Source organism: Pavona decussata, unplaced genomic scaffold, assembly GCF_977016875.1.
Source record: "Pavona decussata unplaced genomic scaffold, jaPavDecu1.1 SCAFFOLD_6, whole genome shotgun sequence".
NCBI classification, from domain to species: domain Eukaryota; kingdom Metazoa; phylum Cnidaria; class Anthozoa; order Scleractinia; family Agariciidae; genus Pavona; species Pavona decussata.
The window spans coordinates 3,291,531-3,315,745 of NW_028145430.1; the positions used below are offsets into that span (position 1 = coordinate 3,291,531).

Consider the following 24,215-nt stretch of genomic DNA (forward strand, 5'->3'; position numbering starts at 1 on the left):
TTTTTGTTACTTTGGAAAATTATTCAGTAATTTGCCATGTTCATATGTTGTTTTGAATAACTTTCATCACATGACAGGGAATAGAGTTGCTTGTAAATAAATAATACATAACAGTCAGTCACTCATCTAATTCATGGTAAAAATGACTATCATAGTATACTAAATGTAAATTTATTTGCAGGTAGTTTCTTCAAGAATGGTTGTTTTATCCATCAACTTAGCTGCTGACATTTAGTCATATGAGGTAAGATTTTCATAATATTTCATAGTCTCATCCAGGTACAGTAGCATTCCCTCGTGCTTACTGCATGAGTCCTAGTGTCTACGCAATAGAAAAATGATCCTAAAAGTTGACCAACATTTTGAATGACCTTTATTTATCTCTATACAAAGTTCTTTGAAATTAACAAGTGAAAATGTTGATACCTGAAAATTGTCACTTTCAGCAAACAGACCTAAATGGTGGCACAGGTTGAGAAACTAAACAGACCATAGTTAACTTAAGTTCTACTTGCAGCTTCCTTACGAAAAATATACATTGATTATTTAAGCAGGTTAATTAAAATGAAAAATCTGAAGACATTCTTTTGAACAAAGCTAGTTTTTTAGCATTGATGCAATGTACTGCCCCAGGATTTGTTAATTTCATATCTGATAAAAAAAACCCCATGAGACACAAATATTATTAACTTGAAGAAAATTTAAGCTATTACCTGCAGATTACCTCTAGCAGCACGTGTGAATTTGCATTCCTGTCAAATATAGCCAATTAAACTACAATACGGCTAAAAACATACTAGATTTTCCAGGCATAATTTTTCAGTGATCAGAGCAAGAAGACTTAAACAAATCATAAAATAATGTTGTTTACAACTTGTGCCATTTAAATTGCATTACTGTATGACGTCATACACGCTAAGCCTCATGGAGACTGACCTAGTTTAGTAAAAATAATGGGAATTAAAGCCAACGGGAAGTAGAAACATTATCAAGATGATAAAAACAGTGTCTCTCACAGTCTCTGGTGTGCCTCAGTTAATTCAAAACGTCCAAAATGTATGACTGAAAGCAGCTGTAAAATGTAAACTTTCAACCATCATTTCACTTTAGACGTCCTTTCTGTGTGTAGCGTCCTTCTAAAACATTCCTTCACTGATTCATACCATTTGCACATAAATAGGCTGCTTCAAAAAGGAAAAGAGTCAGATTCTCAAACTTTCAAGAAATGCAATTTTATTCCAGTTGTGGAAGGACCTGAAACACCTGAGCCGTCTCCTAAGCTGGTCACAGTCATACGTTTTGGGTGTACATTTTAAATTAACTGGCGACATCGCACTTAATTTGGAATGCTGATGACCTCAAACAAACTTATTCTTCAACAGGGGTGATAATTGCTGATTTTCCTTTCCTCTGTTGAGGCTGCCTGAAGTTTGTGAGGGTTGGATTGCTCTGTAGCCACTGGCCTTTGGTCACCAGTACCAGCCTGTTGCACACATTCTGGGTAGTGGCATACACACGGTCAAGTTTGTTTACTACCGGATGAATACTTTCAGAGCAATGCTCTGCTTCCATGCCGACGGTTCCCTTTAGGACTGCTTTTTCTGAGACATGGAAGGTCAACACGTGGAACTTTCGAAGAAGGCTTGCATCAGGAAAATTCAACGGGAACCAAGACCCAAAACTGGCACACCGTACTGAAAGAAAAGCAACTTCATGACAGCAGAGAGGAGAGCTTCGTGAGTACAACTTAAATCACATCGATAACTTGAATAACAATGTTGAGATTTTGTTCATTGTCTTCGAGTGACTGTAGACTTGTGTGTCCCCACTGCGTAAATTGACTTTCAGTGGCTTGAAGACTTTTACTATTTTCTTAATGTTTTGTGTTCTCAAAATTTTTGCCACATCATTGCCCACCAATGCACCTTTGTGATAAACTTGTCGTTTCAAATTCATCTCTTCCAAAGTGGAATCAAGTCTCTTTTGAAAGGGACCTTTCAGATGACTTATCCTTTCATTGACCTTCTGCAGCTGATCTTTGGACTTCTCAAATTTTCTTGGTATTCCTTTGCTTGTTTCTGTTTTTGATCCCTTTGTTTCGTCAGTTTTCTTGCCTTCTCTCTTGCTCTCACAGCCTCTTGTGTGTGAACTGGAAACCTGTAACATTAGAATAGTCTTATGTCACTAATGTTTTTGTTTCCGTGCTACCAGTTGACAAATGCGGCTTGTTTGCAGTAATATCGTCATTGCCAACAGCGTGCTGAAAAGGCGCGGGTCGAGTTAAAGCCAAGATGACTCATCTTGGCCTTTACTGTACCCGCCTCTTTTCATCATTTCATTGAAGCACATCTCACAATATGCCACAGATTTTCCCTCTTTCCACCCAGGAGTGTCCTTTGCATTTTGAAACACCAAGCGCCTCATACAATAATAATTGCTACACGTCAAACAAGTATATTTTGTTTTTAAAAAGCACGAACTGCACATTCCTTCGCTTCCTGCTGTTTTTTCAAAGTGCTGTTTATACTCTTCTGCGCATGGCATTTACGGATTGTGGTTACAAAATGAATAATAATTTACTATAATTAGTGTATTATATTCGGCACATGTGAAATGCGACGTCTGAATCAAATGTCGAACCTAAAACAAATATTCGACTGTTTCAGTCGCAGATTCGACATAAGTCGAATTTAATTCGAAACTGTCGAATTTAATTGATTCAAACGTCGCATAACATAATTGCTTGTTTGTCTGTTTGTTTGCAGAAACAACCCCACCGATATCAAATATCTGGCACATAATCCTTTGTTAAGCTCATATACCTTCGTCCATCCTTTTGGTGAAAGGATGCTGTTTCTGTGACAAACTGTTGCAACTGCTCTACACTGGCATTGGCAGCTTGCTCCATCATGTCCATCTTTTGTTGTAGTTCAGAACAAGCCTGCAACAGGTTTTCTTGTTCGGTGATTGCTTCAGACAAGTCATTGTCTGCCTCTCCATTTGCATCTTTAATGGAATTATCAATGGCAATAGCTTCTTTTTCAATAAGCTCTAAGGCTTGCTTGCCAAGACCAAGAGACAAATGGAGAGGCATACATGACACTGACTTTAACACTGGCCCAGCTGGTTTGGATTCACAGTTGTGGTACTGGTAGGCTTTGGCCTTTACAGCTCCAGACTTCACGTATCTCTCATTGTCTGACAGCATGGACTCAAAGGTGCGCACAGTAAACTTCGTCTGACTGTTACTTGAGGTGTTCTGCAACAACCAAGGTGTGTGAGGTGTTCCTTTGACAAGATCCTTAATTTGCACATGGCAGAAATTGCAGAAATATGTGCCATTTGGACCTGTCAAGCCAAGTAGTCTGGCGATGAATTCCCAGTCACCTGCGAGTGTTACCCAGCATTCGGAAAGAAGAATCTGGTCTTGATTGGTATCTGCAGATGGGGTTGATACAGGCTCTCTCACCAATTTCTTGCACAAGGAACAGTGTGGACTGATGTGTTGATTTACTTTGTTAAAGACAAGCTGTTGAAGGGCATTTGGCCAATTCTGGATGCCTTTGATATTCAGATTGTTGGTGTGCACAAATTTCTCCTCGAGTTGAGTGACATTGACTTTAATGCCCAGTGTTGAAATGTTTGATAATGCTTTCATTGATTCATTCACAACTGGTCCAAAAACCTTCTCAATGCATTCATAGTTGTCCTTGTCTTCCTTGAATATAGCCAACAACCGGGCAGCACACACAGAGTGTTGGCTGCTACCATTAAGGAACTGCACCAACAGTTTGGTTGATTTCCCCCCCTTGTCACCAGTGAGTAGCACCCATAGGACATTGCTGGGGATGTTGCTGTGTTTTGTCAAATGGCCACTCAATTTCAGTTCTGTTAGTGTCTGTTGAATAACATCTGATGGGTTTACAGCCCTTACAAAGGAGACATTCTTTCCATTTTCACTCAAAAATTGCCCAGTTTCATATAATTTGAAACTCCATGGACTTCAGGTGGTCACGTAAACCTTTTTCTGATCCAAATATGTCATATCCTACAAATATAAAATATCAGGCTAAATTAATTAGAGAATATTCCATGGTGGGGGAAAGATATGAATATCATTTTCCAGTGATCAACACAACGTTTTATGAATGAGCACAGAGAGTGAGTGAAATATTATTTTTAACATAAGAAGTAATATATTAAACACGAGAAAGCGTGTTTTATCAGATATCCAAACACTGAGAAGTAGGTTGAAAAAACGAGGCGCAGCCGAGTTTTTTTGAATGACTTCGAGGTGTTTGGATATCTGATGAAACACACTTTCGAGTGTTTGATATGGCTTCTCAAATGATCAATAATTCTTGGAGAAATTCAAGGCTAAAGTTGGCAAAATTATATGGTAATTAGGATCACATATCCAAACCTTGGTCACGGTAGTGTCTTTCTTTGTTTTCTCTTGATGAATTATTAATGAGTTTGAGAAAATAATATTCATATTTTCAACTTGCCAAAATTTCAACAATTCTCTGAACATTTTCCAAAGATGTCTGAACATTTTCAGGCTATAGTATAATATGGGTGAATCCTGGATCAATTATCCCGCTTAGAAATTGATAGTGAATAGCCCACTTTGAAAAAGAGTCTCAGCCTGGCTTGGCCGAGATTGAGCACGGTTAACTATGGGATCATTTGGGGGCATGCAGTTCAGAAATTCTAGGCTGTTTTGCTCCCAAAGGCTGCCACTCTATCAGATTGGGCTATAATCAAATAGTCAATTTTACAGTTGTGCTTAGTAACCTGGTCTCTGAGTGAAAATGAGGCTATGGTTGACCACACCGTCTCGCATTTAATATGCCAATGTAATCTAGTTAGCATATGAGCAACATGATTTACACATGAAACACAGGAGTTTGTATCAAAACAAGGTATAACTGTAAAATGGACTATCGTTTGAACACAAATCTTTACTTCTAGTTTTACCTCATTACATTGTTACTTTAATTTTGAATGTTAAACGATCACCTTTTCTCAACTCGCTTTCTATCACAAATGGTAGAGCAGTCAATAAGATTGTAGCATTTGTGATAGAATACTAGTAGATTTATACTTAAAATAAATTTCAGATTTTTGACAGCATTTCCTAAATAGTTATAATAACGAAAGCATGAAGTAATTCACTTATGCTGTTTTGGTAACCTAGTGTGGTTGTAAAAATAATTTGCAACCACCCGTCAAAATAAGATCTTGGTACCTTTTATGTATCAAAAGCGCCCACACTATCATTGAACTGAGTCAATAAGTGCATATTATTCAGTAGCCTTGGAAACACTCTTGAAAGCTGATGAGACCTGCTGTGCGGGATTAATCATATGCGCTGGCTCGCAAATAGCTGCTCTGTGTCAAGACTCATGTGAAAACCCACAAGTGAGCCTGCTAACAGGCTACAAATAGAACCATGGAAGCATTTTGTTATTAAACAATGTAATGTAATTTGAATTCATACCAAGAGCATCTTTGAAGGTCCGTTTTAGCATCCGTAGCATTTCCATAGGCATATGAGCTTTGAGCTCTGCAACCTGTGTACAAATGATTGCCTTAGAGTAAGAAATAATTTTCGGTTTGCTGTTTGAATATAGGTCATTACTGTTACAGTATTTCATTTGATAAGCCTCCCCCCCCCCCCCCCCCCCCGATAAGGTGCCCCGTGTTCTGAAGGTGTATTATCTCATAAATGACTAGAGTACCCACCACAAACCTCCCCCCACCCCTTAGAGAAAGTTAAATTTTATGCTGGGGTGCTTATTGCATATTGAAGGATGGTATAATTTAATTTTAATCCTGATTTTGTATACAAGTATATTGGACTGATCAAGGTCCAAGTGAAAACCTGGGACATACGTCCTTTTTTAAATTCACTTAGTTATGGACGAATATAATAATTCATTGTGTTGTTCCAAGCAGTATCTATTTTGCCTCTTCGGAGGGTTTTTTGGTTTGTACCCCCACCCCTCTTCTTGAAATTCCACCAAACTCAGAATTTCTAATTACCTTCTGTGACCGGGGGGGGGGGGGGGGGGCTCATCGTACCCTAAGGGGTTAAAAATGCGGTTTTGGTACCTCTTAGGGTGTTCAACCTCAAAAGGTCAACAGCGGGAGCTTTTGCGGTACCTTTTAGGGTAATGAGCCGAAAAATTACAGGAGCTATTTGACAGTGAACTAGAATTGGTCCCCCTTAGGGTTGATAAGAATTTAGAGCCACGCCCACAAAACAGGATCTTGGTACCTCTTAGGGGTTCTTTTCAAAATTTCCGACGAGCACCCCCGTCACTTTAATATGGGAGTCCCCCCTGCCCCCGGGTCTGTGGGGTGGGTATGGAAATTTTCTGGAACCGCACATGACACGTGCATACATAGCCATGAGAATCACGATTTTACAATTTCAAATACTCAAACTTTCCAATCTTTTGATAGTGTGATCAGTGTCTCATTGAATGATAAAGTAAAACTTAATTTACAAACCTGCTTCAAAGTAAATCTGTGCATGATGTTCAGTCCAGTCTCTGAAATTGAGTTTAGAAAATGCTGTTGATTTCTTTTGATTGAAGTTGCTGTCTGAGTTATGACATCTTCGTACTCCTTGGCTGGAGAGGAAATACATTCTGTCAGCCTTTCGATAGCTTGGCTTCGTTTCTTCAAGGTACTGGCAGAGGCTTTGGAAGGCTGGCTGATCTGCACAAGTTTGATTGGCTTTCCTCTGTCGTTGTTAGCATAAACAAATTTCTTCTTGAGAATTCTCATGAAAACCTAAAATGAAAATTCCCGTTTTAGGCTAATTTACTGTTCAAAGAAAGTAGCCGTTTATTGAGGCCAGAAACGGATGCATACAGGCTATTGATTGATCTCTGCCCTGTCCTTTTTCATTTAAAATATGTTTGAATCATGCGCATGTTATTGTTGTCTTGTCTTCGCGAAGTACGGCTTATTCTAAGGCTTCTACACATGTAACAGAAAAACTGTTGTGTCTGCTTGTCTTTCATTGTATTTTTGGTTTTCTAGTAAGATCAAAAACAGCGTAAAACGGTTTTACTTGATAATGTAATCGCAGAGTACGAACGATCTGAACACACTCAAAACGTATGCGGACGGCCGCGGGAGCAGTACGAAAAGCCCCAAAATTGAAAATTTACTATATACGTACGGCCTGTTCTTTTAAAGAAAGAAAGTGATATTGTATTTCATTGGGTTTGTTTTCCAGCTTGGCTATTAGCTGACACAACATTGCAAAATCTTCAAGTATTTAATCTGCAGAAACGTCGATGTTTAGACCCGACAACTAAATGGCTAGATTGCGCGAAGACTTTCCCGGGAAACGTTTTTAAAATAAAGTTGTACTGGCTTCAATTAAAACTTTAAAGTTTTGACGTCCGACTATTGTATGCTGTTCCTTGATTTATGGGTGAATTTGCAAGGTGGGTGGACTGGTGCGAGCCTCTTGACCGAAAACAACAGACAGGTAAATTCGCAAACCAGGTGCAACCCGCAAAGCTAAAGGAGTTTGTTCAATTTGCAAAATGAAATTATTTCTGAGGTACCCGGTCTTCTGAACCTAGCTCTGCTTTGCTTAAGCCTAGGCCTTTGGATAGAAATTTATACTTGTTGTTCGTTGATGCGTTTTTTTAGAAAAAGATGATTTCGCTTGATGATTTTTTTAATAAATAGTTTTAAAAAACATGCTGCCGCGCGCGATAATTATTATTTTTTGCGTGCGTTTATAAACAAGCTTACCTGATCTTGTAACTTACTCACTGGAGTGTCCGGCTCTTGGTCATTCTGGAGGACATCTAGTTTGGATTTTACATCACTGAGACGTTTTCGAATCGTACAGTTTTCCGTCAAAAATGAGTCTTATTTTTCTCTGAAGCGCTTGGTAAGGGCGATTTCGTTCCGTTGTTTTTCATGTGTTGCAGAGTACAGCAGTTTGTAGGAAAGTGATGAATTGTGAAGAGCAGAATCGTCTAGAAGGTGTTGTTGTTCAGAAAAATCACGCCGTAGAAGATACTTCCAAAAGTAGTTGGACGAGCAGAGTTTGTTGAAATAGTGGCAGGTCAGTCGCAGATGGGGGAGGTCAGAAATGGCGAGAAGCGAAAAAATGTCTACAAGCAGGTGTTCAGGTAGCGAGCATAGCGGCGAAGACGGTTCCGATGGGGTTAGTTGACTTGCATTTTGGCCCGATGATTGGAAAGATTCACTCCGGCTTTCTCTGGCCTGGAACCGCTTTGTTTTGTGCTTCTGGCCTCTAGAGTTGGCTTTCTTAAAATAGCTGTTACAGTTTCCGCCGGTGTTTTTCCATCGTGTCAGATCTCTCCGACAGGAAGCACACACACTTGACCCATCCACTACCGTGATATCGAAACACTTTTTGACATTTTCTTGCGAGACCAGAAACCAACGAGAAGATGACTTCGTATTACATACGACACAACGGGAAGCCATTCACTTCCACTCGCATGCACGACGCAAACAATAAAAAAACATTTGCGACTTTTAATTAAATTTTTGCAACTTTTTTTTTGCAACGTTTCCTGGCGGGACGGCACGTCGTTTTTCCCGCCATTTTACAGTCACCTTGCGGCAAAGACTGGTAACTAATTAATGCGCGCGCATCCATTTTTTTAATATTGCGCTGTGAAAAAGAAAATTGATCGTCGTCATTAAGTTGCCCGCCTGAAACGCTCGTGAGCTAGCTTTCGGTCTAGAGGACGTGTCTTTCCTTCGCCTCTTCCCATGACACCCTGCGCGCATCAATCCATCCTCGTATCCAATCTTCTCACCCCACAAAATACGTAAATAGCGACTGGGTACGAGTCTGGCTCTACAAGGCTTCTGGGACAGTGTTGAAAACAGATATCTAATGACACCACGGGATCCCTGACCTCTAACTTTGACTAATCACATTGTGTAACAACGGCAAAAGTTGACTTTACTTGGAAATTTTACCAAATGTTTCAGGAAGTAGTTATATTAGAAAATTATCGTTAAAATACTGTACCTATTTTTATAATCATTTGTTGACCATGTGGTTAGAATTTTATGATGCGCAGTGCATTTAGCGAGTTTCACGCTCCTCGAGTTTCCCTCTAAAAAAAAATACACCGTGTAAGTAAAGTAAAGCATTGGCTTCAACATTAAGTGACTCTTGACCACCAAAATCTCATATTTTTCCGTCAGATACAATAAGAAATTTGATCTTGCCTGTAAGTATTGTTTATGCCCACGTGTTTTCAGTGCTCTAACCAGGGGATAGCTCTAGGTCCATTGTGATCTTAAAAAAGGCATATTACGCTGGTAGCACCGCTCCCAATTTTGTCGAGTTATGCCAAGTTGTTTGCCAAATGAAAGTTTCCAAATTATGCTCCCAAAATGGCAAAGATTCTGTGTATATAACAGCGGAGAGATAATTCATAAGTAAATGATTACGATGTTTATTGTTTAGCAGGTTTTTCGAATATGACATTGTCATAACTTTCTTGTTTACAACAGTTGGCCTATTTGGCAATCATAACAGCTATTGTTGATACTGAAGGCGTAAAGCCCTTAAAAGCCTTCTTAAATCACACTTTTAGAGTTACTTGCATCAAGTCAACAAGCATAGATACGCGGTATAGATAGCAACACTGTAACACTTAAACCATCAAGACAACGGACCAGCTTTCCGATCCTCTTACACAAAGCGTCACCGGCAAACGTAGGCAATCGTTCGCGTAAACTGATCTTCACGTCCATTTCCAAAGATGCCCATATTTCCTTCTCTGAGCTTCAGAGACCGTTCGCTTGAAAAAGAAGGCCTCTGTAGCACTTGATGGTTTTGTGTTCTTTGTTCGTCTGTATCTGACTCTAGGTAGATGCTCGCTGATACTATATTGATTTGGTCTGGCAGTTGTTAAACGCGCGTACAAAAAGAAAAAGGCGAGTCTCATCAGAATACTTCCTGTAGTTCCCAGATCTACTGAACAACTAAACACAACTTCCACTTGCTCTAATTCCGTATCGCAAAGGCACTAGAAGAAGCAAAGATGTAACTGTTTTTGGCTTTAATGCTAAAAAGTGCAAACATCTTATAATTATGCTCCAGGTGTTCTATTTTGAAAAAATTGTGCGCGTTTGTTCCAACTGTACCAACACAATGGGCCAAGATCGCGACCAAATACATCGCAACATTTGTATACAACCATTTGATGAGAGGTCAAAGGAGGAGGTGGTTATAAGGAGTGTCACTCGAGAACAACCCATCTTTCCTAGCGGTATGAGAAATACAACAGACTCTATTTATCTGATGAACCTTAGGGAAAATTGATTGGCCCCACATTTGAGACATTCGTGTGATAACAACAACAACAACGATGGTCATTTTCTTAATTTTTACCTATTTACAATTGGACTAGCATGGCCAGCAGGTAGCTAGTGCTAGTCTTGGCAGGCCTGTCCATTAAAGTTTATACAATTTATACAATTTCTTTATTTTTTCCGTGTATTTGTAAGTAGTACAATTAACCAAAAAACAAGCAAAAAAGAAGGAGTAGCCCCGAAGCCAGCCCATCCTGTGTCAGTTCAGTGGCCAATCTTCTGAAAGTTAAAGAGAAAAAAGGCAGTTGCCTACTTACACATTACAACTTCTCTTCAAATACCTTAATTTAACTCAACCCCATGGTTAGATTGCTGACTGAGGCGTTCCACTGCCAAGCCATCCATTAAATGTTTTATCATTTTAATTGGTAGCTTACTTTATTTGATGGAAATTGATTTATCGATTCATTGATTTATTTCAACTATTTTTAAATTAGTTATTGACTCTTAATTATAGGTTCAAGCATAGTTAATTGAGGGACTGGTTATGAAACTTTGCCATGAAAACAATGGTGCTGCAGTTTATGTTGGAAGGGCCGCGACTGTGCACAATCCTTTGTTTTAACGTTCACACCACAGTTGAATATCTTAGCAGGAACGTTTCTATTGGTCAGTTGTTCCAACACATTTCAAAATCTATTGTAGTTTGTGCACGGTCAAGGCCAAAATCGCTAACAAAAACATATAACAAAGGAGTTTGTCAAGCTTCATAACCATTGCCTTTTATTAACTATGGTTCAAGGTAAGCCTTTTAGCTTAGCTTTTCCTTTGCGAACATTTTGATGCATCAGATGACGCAGGAAAATAATATTTTATTGAGCCTCGGTGGCTTCTGGTAAATTTCGTGTCAATTAATCAATCGATCAAGTATTTTATGCAAGCAAAGAAATTTAAACACCCTCCTCCTTCTCTCTTCTCTTCTTCTCTCTTCTCTAATCCAACTTACAATTGCAACGACAGCAAAAAGGATATTAAAGCCAAAAACGGCAATACAACAAGCTACAAGACAAGGATTTGCAGTATGGTCCGCCATGAGTGCTGCCTAACAAAGAAGAAATAAATAAATCAGTTGTTTTTTGGGGGGGAACTAAACAATTCAGTATGAAGAAACATGAGTAGTGAAAGACAGATGAACATTCTAGCATCACACGCAAACGCTCTTTGCAATTGGCTGGTCACGTCACGCCTCCGCATGAAGATGAGTGCGTGACGTCACGAGCCAAGGAACATCTGATTAGGAGGCTATTGAATACTGATGCTCTCTCTCCGTTTGACAATAATACAATAAACAAAATCCGGTAACCTACTGGCGACGAGAATCTCTTTCCAAAAAAATTAATCTTTTCCATGGGCACGCTATGGCCGACAGTTATAGAGAACTGCGAATCATCAAATAGGTACTGTGTACACAGATTGTTCTTTTGATTTAGAACGAATTTGCTTCTAGATATGTTAATCATTTTCCTTTGATCTCAGTTCAATAGCAGGAACAAAAACGCAGTATTTGCTTGCATCTATGCCCTGAACAATACCTACGCGTGCCTACAGTTGTCGACAGCGTCACCTCCGACTTCAGAAAAATTCACTGTGAGGAGGTAGTTAGCTTTCCAGCAAACTTCCGACTGTAATACACCAACGGAAATAGTGAAAACGAGTCAAAATAACCTGGGTTGCGCTTCGCTTTAGATGGTTGACAAATTCAGCGATACTCACTGTATTCGTGCTCCGTCAAGTTTCACTTTGGGTCTAAAAGGCTTCTGGGACAGTGATGGAAACAGATTAATTCTTGGAATTCAATGACACCACAGGACACAAAGCCTCTAGCTGTGACTGATCGCATTATTATTGTGTATTTAACTTGTAACAACGGCAACAGTTCAGTTTATTTGGGAATATTTACATAATATTCTTGAAAATAGTAATACTTGAAAACTATTGTTAAAATACTGTAGCTATTGAATCATATGCTGACCATGTGATTAGAATTTGCTGTTGCTATTAAACGTCAATAAAAACAGAACGCCTAACCCAGAAATGACCTTTGAGCGGAAAATACAAAACACGCGACAGGGCTTTGTTCAGTGATTATCACGCAATTCCTCCGAATCAAAATGGCATTTAAAGGAAGAAAATCCAACGCTAAAAGAAATTTACTAGGGAACACTACTCATTTCACACACGAAAGGATGTTCTCGCGAGGGGAAAACTTTGCCCTCGGCTGTCAACCCCATTACTGTCATCGTGTGTGAGTAAATCTTGATTTCGCTTTATTGGGGCCTAATGTATGGTGTCTTGTGACTTGATATTGTTGGTTTTCACATGAAGTCATAAAAAACTGAAATTCATAGCTAAATACAATTTGGGGTTTTTATCTTCATCACATAAAAGAAAATATAAATTTCCATCGGCTTGCTCGTTTTTAGCCTTAAACGCGCATCGGGGCCGGGAGCGATGAGAGGCGGCTGTATTCGCAGGCTAGCTCGTTTTCAGCAGGATAGCATTCGTTGTTTTGAAAATAGAGCAGTTTGAATTTTAGGTTTTTACAGAGCAGAGAGAAGAAAGGCTTTGAAATAGCCAAGGTAAACTCCAGATGTTTTTGCTGGTTTCCGGCCGCCAAGTTGGTGCCCCTCAGACGGGGCACCAACATGGTGTCCCATACTAAACTCTGTAATTTTAAAAATTTTCCGTGGTACATTTTCTCGAATAACTCGATTATGAGACATCGCACAGCCCTGTTGCTTTCACACGTTGTTTATGTATCAATCGTCTACAACATATCAATTTCTTGACTTTATCTATTAAATGGTTGAGAATTTTATTTTTTTTATTATTTTGCGATATGGGTGTTTGATACTATTGGGCTTGATATTGTTGTTTGTGTAACTAAAAACTTGATTTCGCTTCGATTTCAGCCGCTCCCTCGAAGAGACGAGAAGAGACGGAGGTGAGCGTGGGATCATTTCCCGAACAGCGGCTGGCAATCGAGCCTAGATTTCGCTTTGCTTGGCCCTGGTATCGGCATCTCGGGGTTTGATATTGTTATTTCCCCGGTATAATTTTGAACGATATATTACATGCTTTTTATGTAAGCCATAATCGGGGCTTGATATTGCTGTTTGCGTGATTAAAACTTGATTTCATCTTGACAAATATAGCGATATCAAGACATTGCCTTCCCAGTAAGAGGCCGTGAGGCATTGAGGTTCTTTTCTAAATACTCCATCGGACACCTCAGAAGCCATCTCTGGCCAAGATGCGAACGTTTCTTTAAGGCAAGCACGGAAAGTGTTAACTGTTAGGGCTGTTCCAACAGAAATTCTTGGGGCCATGCAGCGGAAGCGAGCGCGCAAGTCAACCTACAAGGAAGAGAACTTCCTTATCAAAAATACGCTACACCAGGAGTACACTCGCAGGGCATGTAAATCAGGAATTGTAGGGGTGGTAATCATAAATTATAGCTGCCTTGGGAAACATCTGCCTCATATCACCAAGGAGAAGTGGCTAAGGGCGCGTTTTTTTATCCACAATTCTGGAATAAGAATGGTTGGTACGGAATGCTAGGAATAATTCGGATTGTCTGCGTAAAAAAAACCCCGTTGGTCCTGGCTGAGTAAACATTGCGTAACAAATATGGCGGGCAACGAAGAGGCTGCCATTGCAGCCGTTATCGCAGCAATTTTCCTCCTACTTTTGGTACAATGAAATTAGAAGCAATGTTTCATTTTGTCCAAAAGTGTAGCCTGATTTTTTCTCCGGTAGAGACGTACTTGAATCCGCCGCGCTCATCTCGCCGCCCGCCATCTTGGATTTTCATTCGCAACATTCTGTTCATTCTGCCCCTGGGAGCAGAATGGATGGAATGGGATTCTGTCCATTCCGGAATAGGAATGCGGAATAGAAAAACGCGCGCATTTTACATTCTGTCCATTCTCATTCCAGAATTGTGAATAAAAAACCGGTGAGGGTAAAAAGCGGAAAGAGTTTGCGGAATGGTATGTGGAATGGCGTGCAGAAAGGCATAATTATGCGAAATACGATTTACGCGGGAAATAAATTAACTGAAGAGCACGTCATGTTTTCGCGCCAATTTTATAAGAGCAGCAGCTTTTTTGATGCTGCGGACTCTTGCTAAATATTAACAACAATTCGAGGATTTGATCGTCTGATTGTTGATTTGGAAGAAGTGAGGGTAAAGAAAGCGATGAAAACTGTTTGTAGTTTTCGCATTCAAGGAACTATGAGTAAATCCGTAGTAAATTAAATTTCATGTTCACTTTACTCCATGCGACTTCGGTTGACAAAAATAAGGTGGCAGCGTGAAGTCTTCTCAGGACAAAGATTGATCCTTTACCGAGGGCAAATAATAAACCTTTTTTTCTTTTTTTTTTTTAACCCTCGGTAAAAGATCAATTCTCATACCCTGTATGCTCGATGATTCATTTATCATGAGCGGGAAAATGAACAACAATTTGACCAAAATGCATTTGTGATAAGAATAGTTTCACAACCTTTCAAACAACCAGTGTCGATAATTAGACACCATACTTGTCATCTGCTTTTTTGCTCTAGGGCTTTTTCGCTTTTAAATCTCTTTTTAGGTTGGGACGTCTGGCACTGAAAGACCTTAATTAAAGACGAATATGTTTAGTTCGATAACGCGTAACTGAACTATAGCTACCTGAATCGCCGTATTAAATAGCTTGGTAGCTAGCTCAGCAACTACAGTGACTTGCGTACTCGTCGCTCGACGAAAATGTAAGGTGAGAAAAAGTAGAACATATTTTTCCCATGAGTTGTACAAATTGTAACCGTCAGAGAGTCTGATAAAATGACCGAGTTTAAATTTAAAATTTCTCACATAATAGTTTTGGCCTTGGACTGATGTTATTTCTCCAGTCTGGTGTTGCTTTTTGTCTAGGCTACTCGCCGCCACGTTGTTTTTGTCAACTAGAAATTTAATTTATTCTTAGTTCCTTGAATGCGAAACTTTATCGATTTCTTCACTGTCACTTCCTAACCAGCGATCAGACATGTTCTATCCCAGGCGTATATTTTCTAATCCTCGATCTGTTGTTTGGTTGTTTAATAGTCCGCAACATCGAAAAAACTGCTGCTCTTATAAAATTGGCGCGAAAACAGGATGCGCTCTTCAGTTAATTTATTTCCCGCGTAAATCGTATTTCGCATAATTATGCCATTCCGCACGCCATTCCACATACCATTCCGCAAACTCTTTCCGCCTTTTACCCTCACCGTAAAAAAACGCACCCTAAGATTCGAAAGAGCGAAGCGACTTTAAAGGACAGCTGACCATTCTCGACTCCAGAGCTCTTCCCTTTTGCGCATGACTGACGGCGTATATGACGTAATCGAGCCGAGAGGCTCAGGGGTCGAGACAGCTGACTTGTCACACTTTCTGAATAACGTGCAGTTTGACCGAATTTCAATGTCGCATCACTTTCTCCGCACGTGAAGCGAGGGCCCTGGCTGAGTGAGTGTGATCATCGGCTAAGCATAATTAGAACGCATTGATTGATCATAACAATATCCGTATCATTAACGATTCATTAAGACAGAACGTGTTTTCACTAATTTCCACTTTTATTTGGAACAAAATTTGGCTATTAGTCTAATTACAAGTCATCTCTTTCTACATTAATTTTTATTTGCACCGTGTAAACTCAAGAGTCCTTACTCTGCTACGTCAGAGCCTTAAGGTCACTAAACTCCAAAAAGTTTGGTTTATGGGCTGTTTTGATATGAAATAGAATACACACTTTGAAAAAGAGTCTTTTTGTCTATACCCCGGAAGTGGTTTGATAAATAATCAAGCTTCTTACTTTTGAGTTACACCGCAGGTCTGTGGGAAGCTAAATTTTAAGCGCCAATTCAAAAAGTAAGCCCCGTCCCCACCAGTGCGGGTATATGTGTACAAGTCAAGCTTCTTACCTTTATTGATTAATTAAAGCTTGTAGCAAAAACTATTGGTTGGATAAAAGGACTTTACCTAAACCATAGGAACGATGCTCAGCACTAAGCTTTACTTCTAGAATTGTTCAACATCCGTATTTCGTCAAGCGGGTTTTTTTATTGTGCCATGTTAGGGGCACTTTGGTTACTGGCGACCAAATAAGCACCAAAATAACAGTGATTTGGCCCCATCCACATTTTGGTAGAGTAACCAATGACTTTCACGTAAATCATTTCTCCTCGTTTTAAGCGGAACACGCCACTTGCAAAAGCGCTTTCCTCTGCTCTGGGTCTCATATCCTTGTGAATCATCAGAATCCTGCGATTTCCAGCATACACAGCCACGCGGTTGCTGCTGTTGCGAGGTCTCCAGTTAAAAAATATCTGCAAGTAGACATAGTAGCGACCATCCAAGGGCACGTGCAGTCTTCCCTGTTCATACACAAACCCATCCGTCACAAAGCTGTTGGGGTGATATGGATTCCAGGTAGTAATCACTGAAATTGAGGATTTATCAATATGAATACCAATGTCCAGTAACGCCATGGATATGCATTATTAAGATATTGTGGTTGCGTCAATAATGCCATGCTGACGCTTTCTCACAGCGTAATGGTAAGTTTTACAAGGTAAAAACGTCCGAACAAGATCTGTCTTGAGTCGAATGTCAGGAAGTTATTTTATAACACACCATTAACCTTTAAAACCTACATCAGCCCTTATCACTGTGAAGATAAAAAGCCCAAATTGAAGATGCTCACAGAGTGTATTGAACAAATACAAAGTTGAGAGTGGCTAGTCTACCTACCTTACTGATCTGAAAACGTGACTTTCTTTCTTTTGTTTGGAGATTGACTCGTAAACCCCTTACTTACTTCAGTCTCCAGGCACTTAAAACATGAATTCTGTCTTTATTCATTTATTTATTATTTACGATAATTCATGTAACTGAGCACAGTTTAATCAACTGAAAACCAAACGATACATGGATACCAAATCCTCTGATAACTGTCGTCCGTCTTATACCACTTGATGTGTTTTGTCCAGTGAAAGCCTGCGGATGACTTATAGATAGACAATAACCTTTATTTGTCGCAAAAAAAAATATGAACGCAAACCTTTTAATTTTGTCATGGATATTGTTTCTTCCGCGAAGACATCCGTGAGGTTGACGAGTTCTAAGAAACAATGTCATCTCTTTTGTCCCCTCAAAACTGTTTTTATTTTTTTTCTTAGTTTATTTTTATTTTTTTAATTAAGCATACCCTGGTTCTTAGCATAGTGTTTTGCCCCAGGATCCCCTCCCTCGAGGTGAGCTGAAGGAACCTGTAAAGGAAAAACAGCTCAAAATTAATGAAAAACAGTTTTTCTTTTTATAGCGGTACTAGCAGAATATTCGCAAGAGAGAAGAAATAATCGCTTGGCTCTTTTGGTTTAAAACATAAAGCCGAAGAAAGAAAGGCTAAATTCTTGTACTTCATCATTTCCAACAATGCAGCACCACAGTTACTTTAGAAACTGACACTTCCTTATAGGCTTGGACACAGCACGGTTAGTACCATCAAAAGATATATTACCAGTTGCTGAAAATGAGAAAAATGTAAGCACGCCAGGAACGTTACCAAGAATAGCATGATCTGTGAAAAATAAAAGGACAACAGTTACCTTAAAATAAGTTATATACAATAGATCGGACGGCACAGCACAGCCTACGAAACAGGATCACGGTAAAAGTCAATATTTTTTTGTCGAATAATGAACCAGACGTTATAGGCCTCCTCCAAAATTACATCTTGAGCGGCGTTGAACTGAGTGCTTCGATTTGATGAATTTTTCAATTAACCGTAAGCTGGGGATTGTGCCTTTTTGAACTTCAATAGTTATAGCACTATACCAGATAGACATTTACAACCTAAAACTTCGCTCGATTATGACAGGACCCCGTAAAAAATTATTCGAGGCTTTGGATATTTAACTAATGCGTGCACTCGGCGTCATAACACTTGCGTGATCATCGCGCTTTTTGCTATTTGATCCGGGCCAAGTAGTATCATGCGATTTTGGCCAGAGGTGTGACAGACGCGGGGTGTAGGAAGCTTCTCATATCACAGCTCATGTGCCAATTTCAAACCCTCAAATAGACCTCTTTGATAATGGCGGGCATAATGCAAATAAGCATTCTTGTCCTCGCTTTTGAGTGAAAATTCTTTTGTTTTTACACATGCTAGCGAGGCCAGGAAGGCTAATTTAAATACATGAAAAAGAATAACAATTAGGCCCACCATTTATGAAAGAGGTCTATGAAGGATTCCCAACACCAAAACAGGACATAAGTTGGCTCTGATTCTGACCCATTTTCAACACTTCTATCCAGTTGCTGTTACACGATATTGATATTTTAATGGGTTTCACAATTCTTAACTTGCTCTCTTTCTTGTTTTGAAGATTAATGTCAACAGCCAATGACAAAGAATAATAACAAGAAAAACAGGCGAGTTATGTTTCTGAAACACATGCATGCTCACACGTACATGAACAGTTCCAATACTTCAGGTGATACGTACTTGCCAAAGCGTGTTCTAGGTCCAAAACAAATCTAATCTGAAATAAAATGTAAATGTTGAAAACAGAATTTACTCGAATATACCTAACTATCTCATGATTCTTTCGTACATCCGAAAAGTTTTCACCAGATGATTTATCCGGCTATGTAATGCTCGTATATTCTCAATATTAATGGAGTGGTACATTTTACACAAATGCATTTACTGAACATAATGTACTAGAAATGAGATTTACTTCATTTTTTTACAACTTTAATGAAGCATCTGTTTTATTTGTTTTTCGGGAGGGGGCTGACTCTTATATTAGTATAAATGGGTGATTTTTTTTTACACTGAAAGTGGTGGCAAAACGATTCACATTTTCCCCTCCCTCCGCCCGGCCAAAAAATATTGGAGCCCCTTCCATTCCCCCCCCCCCCCCCCAACTTACTTCGAACGAACAAACAAACACCCAGACAACAAGTTGAAGAGAAAGGCTTCAAAAATTTACATCAAAATCAAGTTCTTTGAGAATTCGAATTCCAATTACGGTCAACTCTCTTTATTGCGGACACCCTCGAGACCGCTTCTAGTGTACTTAATAGCGAGAGCCCGTAAAAACGGGGACTTATTTCAGTCAAGCATCTGTAATTTAATTTTTTGCTGTCCGTATTATCGGGGTTTCTGTAATAGCGCGGCGTCTGCAAGGCGAGAGTTGACTGTATTTTCTTTTTAACGTTTTAGGATGAGACTGGCCAGACTGTAAAGAAAAAAAAATGACTTTTTAGTCATTTGTGGAATAAACTTAAAAGTTGAATACAGAATAACTGGCTTAATAAATGTATCCCATAGTTAAGTAAGTAAACAAGAAGAAAAGGTCATGACCATGTATCTGGCTACAGGTAACTTACCTGTACTTCAACAAAGAACCTTAAAGCCGGATAATCTTAGCTGGTATATTTTCCAAGCAGTCTGATATCACGTACAACGGCAAAAGTGTAATGCAAATACTGTCATAAGTCAGATAACTGTCATTTCATTGGTCAGCACTTTATATGTCAATTGAACAGTTACTTAACATTTTTCTCTGGGTATTTGCTCAAAATAACGGATTGATGATTTGACCGCTGGTTTTAATCATCGCTTTGGTATTTTTGGTAAATAAAATTAAAGCGGTGATTAATAAATTGCTTTCCATTCATCAGGAATCACTTATTATGCTGACAATCTCTGTAGTCTATTGATATCTACATCAGAAACATTTCCAATAGCAATGGATACCGACTCATCCATCTTCCAGCGAATTCCTTGAATTTCAGCACAGTATCACTTTAGTTAAAACAAATAAAACGCTGTTAGCTTTGCCCTCGAGTACAGTCTGTAATTTCAGACCATTGGTATTTCCCAATTATCAAAGATCGTAAAGGATGGAGAGGTCATGCCACTTGTCTGCAATTCAACATGAAAACACTCGATAAGTAGTTTCATCCAATTCAGTGTCATTTTATTACGCGGGATGCCCTCAGGGCAGACCGTGTCAAAATTTCAGTGGCGTTCCTATTTTTTGTTCGTCGTAGTCACAAATTGCAATGAATAAATTAATTAAACCTGAAGTAAATTCTGCTCTTCCCTAGAGGGGATATTTTTGTCATCTATTGTTCTCATTGTCTTCAACAAAAGCGGCCCAATCGGAACCGTTCTCTGCTTGTATGTCCGGAGGGAGGGGATCCACTCAACCCTATCTGTGTGACGTCACATAGCCATGGGTCAAAAGACGGCTTCTCAGTTTCAAATTAGCGGCCATATTGTTTACATGTTTAAGACTCAAATATGCCGTTTTGAGAAAGACAAATGAACCCTTTTTAAAGCGGTAAATAGAAAGAACAACTAAGAAGTACTCGACAGTTTAAACCGGTGGAAATTGGAAAGTTCCCTGGCAAAGAAATCACGCTTTGTTTGGCATATTGTAGAACCAGAATGCGAGGAGGAAAGGTCATCGATATTAAAGCTTAAACACACATCACATCACTTTGTGGAGCTGATGCTTAAACGCTACTGGAAATCCACATCAAAAAAAAAATTAAAGGTTTGATTGTCAATTTTTACTTAAAAGTTTTCATTAACGAAAACGTTTTGTTCGGGTTTTTTTTTTTTTTTTTTTTTTTTTTCAATGAAACGAGGACACTTTGTAATCTTATGCTTATTGATATAACATAACCAGAATAGAAAACATGAATCAGGCCTGTCTGTGTGTGGTCGGTCATTACGTTATCGTAATGCAATTCCCGGTATGACGATAAGTAGCGTAACGCAAGGATACCGCCCGAAAGAACAACACGCTATCTTTGTGACTCGAACTATTCCATTTGCTCAATCACGGCGGGAGGATTCGTTTCCAAGTGCACTTAGTGCTAAACATACACCAACTCATCCCGTGTAATATAAACGCCCATAGACGGCCGTGTCTTGGTTTATTATTCCTTGTAGTCACAAATTCCAATGAATAAATTAATTGAAGCTGAATTAAATTCTGTTCTGGGGATATTGTCTTCTATTGTTCTCATTGTCTTTAAAAAAATGGCCCAATCAGAATCCATTATCTGGATAGGGAGTAAGAGGATCGACTCATTTCAATCTGTGTGACGTCACATAGTCACGCGTCTTTCAAATTCGCGGCCATATTGTTTACATGTTTTGGATTCAAATATGCCGTTTTCAGAAAGAAAATTAACACTTTTGAAGCGGTAAATGGAAATAATAAATTTTACGAAGTACTACGGTTTAAATGGTGGAAATTGGAAAGTTCCTGGCGAAGAAATCACGCTTAGCTTGACAGATTGTAGAAGCACAATGCGAGCAGAAAAGGTAATTGATGCTTAAACACACACATCACATCACTTTGTCTAACTGATGCCTAAATGCTACTGGAAATCCACTTCACTCAAAATTAAAGGTTTGAGTTTCAATTTTTACTAAACATTTTCATTTTCGAAAGTTTTTCTTGTCTGTTTTTCTTTCTGTCTTTTTTTTTTTATGAAACGAGGACAATTCAAATGTAATCTTACACTTATTGACATTACATAACCAGATCAGAAAATGTGAGTCAGCCTGAAAGTGTGTGGTCACTCACGTTATCGTAATGCAATTTCAGCTATGACGATAAGCAGCGTTACGCAGGGATGCCGAAACGACATCACCCTATCTTTGTGAATCAAACTATTCCATCAGCTCCATCACGACGGGGGCATACGTTTCCACTTGCACTTACTGCTAGACATACACGACTCATCCCGCCCATAGGCGTCTTGTTACGCGGGATGCCTGCACGGCAGACCGTGTCAAGTTTTCTAGCGGGAATCGTTTTTGTTTTTTACACGGGATGCCCTGAGGGGGCATACCGTGTCTAAAAACGGGTCGATTTCTTTTTTTTTTTTTTTTCTTCGTCGTAGCCACAAATGTGTACATTAATTTATTCATTAAACTCTCCCCTCTCCTACTCGGGATGTATTGTTCTGATTGTCTTCAGCAACAGCAGGCCAATCAAAATCCATTCTTGTGGCTTATATCGCGAGGGAGGGGACCCACTCACCCCTACCTGTGTGACGTCAACGCATCATTTGATATAGTTATTAAAGACGGATTAAATTGTCGCGCCATATTGTTTTAACATGTTGTGGACTCAAGTGTGCCGTTTTCAAACGGAAATTTCACCATTTTGAAGCGGTAAATCGAAAGAATAACTTCTAAGAAGAACCCGACATGTAAAACGTTGGAAATTGGTGAGTTCCTGGCGAAGGAATCGTGCTTTGTTTGACAGTCTTAGACCACGACGCGAGACTGAAAAGAGGTCATTGAGAAGCTTACGTTATCGTAATGGAATTTCAAAAATTTCCGCTGATAGTCTGAGTCGCGTAACACAAGGGAAACAACGTTACGCGATCGTCGTGACTCAAACTATTCCATTAGCAAGGATAGTTTTATCAATCGGCGAAGCATACGGTTGGAATAAATGAATCAGCTCCAGCATCACGCGTAATGCCAGTATAGCAGGCATCTTGTTTTTTCTTCTTCGTAGTTACAAATGTGCATATTTTAATTATTAACTTGCATTACGCTCTCTCGATCCTAGAAGGGATCTATTGTTCTGATTGTCTTTCACGAAAAAGGCCCAGTCAGAATCCATGATCGACGCGTATATCACGAGGAAGGGGACCGACTCATCCCTACCTGTGACGTCACATACAATGTAGCCACGATAGTCTTTCTATCAAAATGGCGGCCACCTGCATGAATTTAAGACTCTAATATGCCGCTTTCAGAAAGAAAGCAAACCTTTTTGAAGCGGTTAATCGAAAGAATAACTTCTAAGTAGTACTCAACAGTTTAAAAGGTAGAAATTGGGAAGTTCACGGCGAAGAAATTACGCGTTAACTGAAATATTGAATAGCTCAATGCGAAGAGGAAACTAGAGATCATAGATCATTACTGGTGCGTGACGCTGCAGACTTTGTCGAAGTGAAGCCTAAGCGCTACTGGTAATCGACCTAACAAAAAAAGTTAAAGCTTTGTTTGTCAATTTTTGCTAAACGTTTTCGTTTAGGAAAGCTTTGTGTCTGTTCGTTTTCTATTTTCTTGATGAAACAACTCAATACTGACAGTACGTAACCAGAATATACTGAATTAGCGCTGACGATAAGGTTTGTAATCCAAGCTTGTAACAATCACGAGAATTTCCGGTATCTGTTAGATTGCTGTTATCTCAAGGTATCATTAACAGCTAATAAAATCGATTGATAACCAACTACAAAAAAGTCGTCATTTTATGTAATAGAACGATTTCGAGTTCCAACAGGTAATAAACCATTCAATTCAAAGTTAATGCTTACATCGACCCAGGCCAAGCATTCCACGTAAAAGCTGTTAATAAACTCTCATTTACTATAGAAAAGGTCCAAATTTGTCATTCTCCGTCTTCCACAAAGGGCAAGTACAATTTTCACTTTTTCTTACTTTAAGTAAGTAACCAATAGCGCCAAGTAAACAAGTTAAAAACTTAGGTATTTTGATTTACTCTATGCTGGCTAAGTTCACTGCTTCACTTTTCATCCTTTCAAAAGTAAGGTGGTCGTGCTGTATTGCGACGTGACGCACCAACTGAGGGAGACAGAAATCCTAGAGGTTTCAAAACCCACACTGCACCTCCCCCCTCCCCCTCCCCCACCCCTTTCTCCCTCTCCAAGCCACTCCCCTATCCATCCGAGATCCCAAATGCTACCCTCCCCTTTTGGAACAATCAAA

The 24,215-nt window shown here is 39.3% G+C and overlaps 3 protein-coding genes, 1 long non-coding RNA gene and 1 pseudogene across 6 annotated transcripts in view; 1 reads left to right on the forward strand and 4 right to left on the reverse strand.

Moving 5' to 3' along the window:
• Window positions 1–24,215, reverse strand: part of LOC146489203 (lymphotoxin-alpha-like) — a 109,000-nt gene that overhangs the window by 63,555 nt on the left and 21,230 nt on the right.
• LOC146489204 (uncharacterized) overlaps window positions 1–24,215 on the reverse strand; it is a 119,204-nt gene that overhangs the window by 52,154 nt on the left and 42,835 nt on the right. The gene's annotated exons all lie outside the window — the stretch shown is intronic.
• On the forward strand, window positions 120–2,905 carry LOC146489209 (uncharacterized). Its single transcript, XR_014864118.1, has 3 exons — window positions 120–244; window positions 1,383–1,736; window positions 2,766–2,905. It is a non-coding gene; the product is annotated as an uncharacterized LOC146489209 (long non-coding RNA).
• Window positions 1,308–8,493, reverse strand: LOC146489210 (uncharacterized; annotated as a pseudogene).
• LOC146489211 (uncharacterized) lies at window positions 15,987–19,919 on the reverse strand. Of its 2 annotated transcripts, none has more exons than XM_085106963.1 (5): window positions 19,829–19,919; window positions 18,906–18,975; window positions 17,952–18,011; window positions 17,640–17,700; window positions 15,987–16,871 (listed from the first exon to the last, which is right to left on the reverse strand). In XM_085106963.1, the coding sequence occupies exons 3-5, from the start codon at window positions 18,006–18,008 to the stop codon at window positions 16,492–16,494; spliced, it is 498 nt and encodes a 165-aa protein (XP_084963089.1). In that variant the 5' UTR covers window positions 18,009–18,011; window positions 18,906–18,975; window positions 19,829–19,919; the 3' UTR covers window positions 15,987–16,491. The 2 variants fall into 2 exon arrangements, with proteins under 2 accessions (XP_084963089.1, XP_084963098.1); XM_085106972.1 differs by having other exon boundaries at window positions 18,906–18,978; window positions 19,833–19,879.

Coding starts and splice junctions, on each gene's coding strand:
- LOC146489211 (XM_085106963.1), bottom strand. CDS start 18,008: ATGCTATTCTTGGTAACGTTCCTGGCGTGCTTACATTTTTCTCATTTT. Junction 17,701..17,951: donor TTTCTCATTTTCAGCAACTG/GTAATATATCTT, acceptor TTTCCTTTACAG/GTTCCTTCAGCTCACCTCGA. Junction 16,872..17,639: donor ACACTATGCTAAGAACCAGG/GTATGCTTAATT, acceptor CCTCAATTTCAG/TGATTACTACCTGGAATCCA.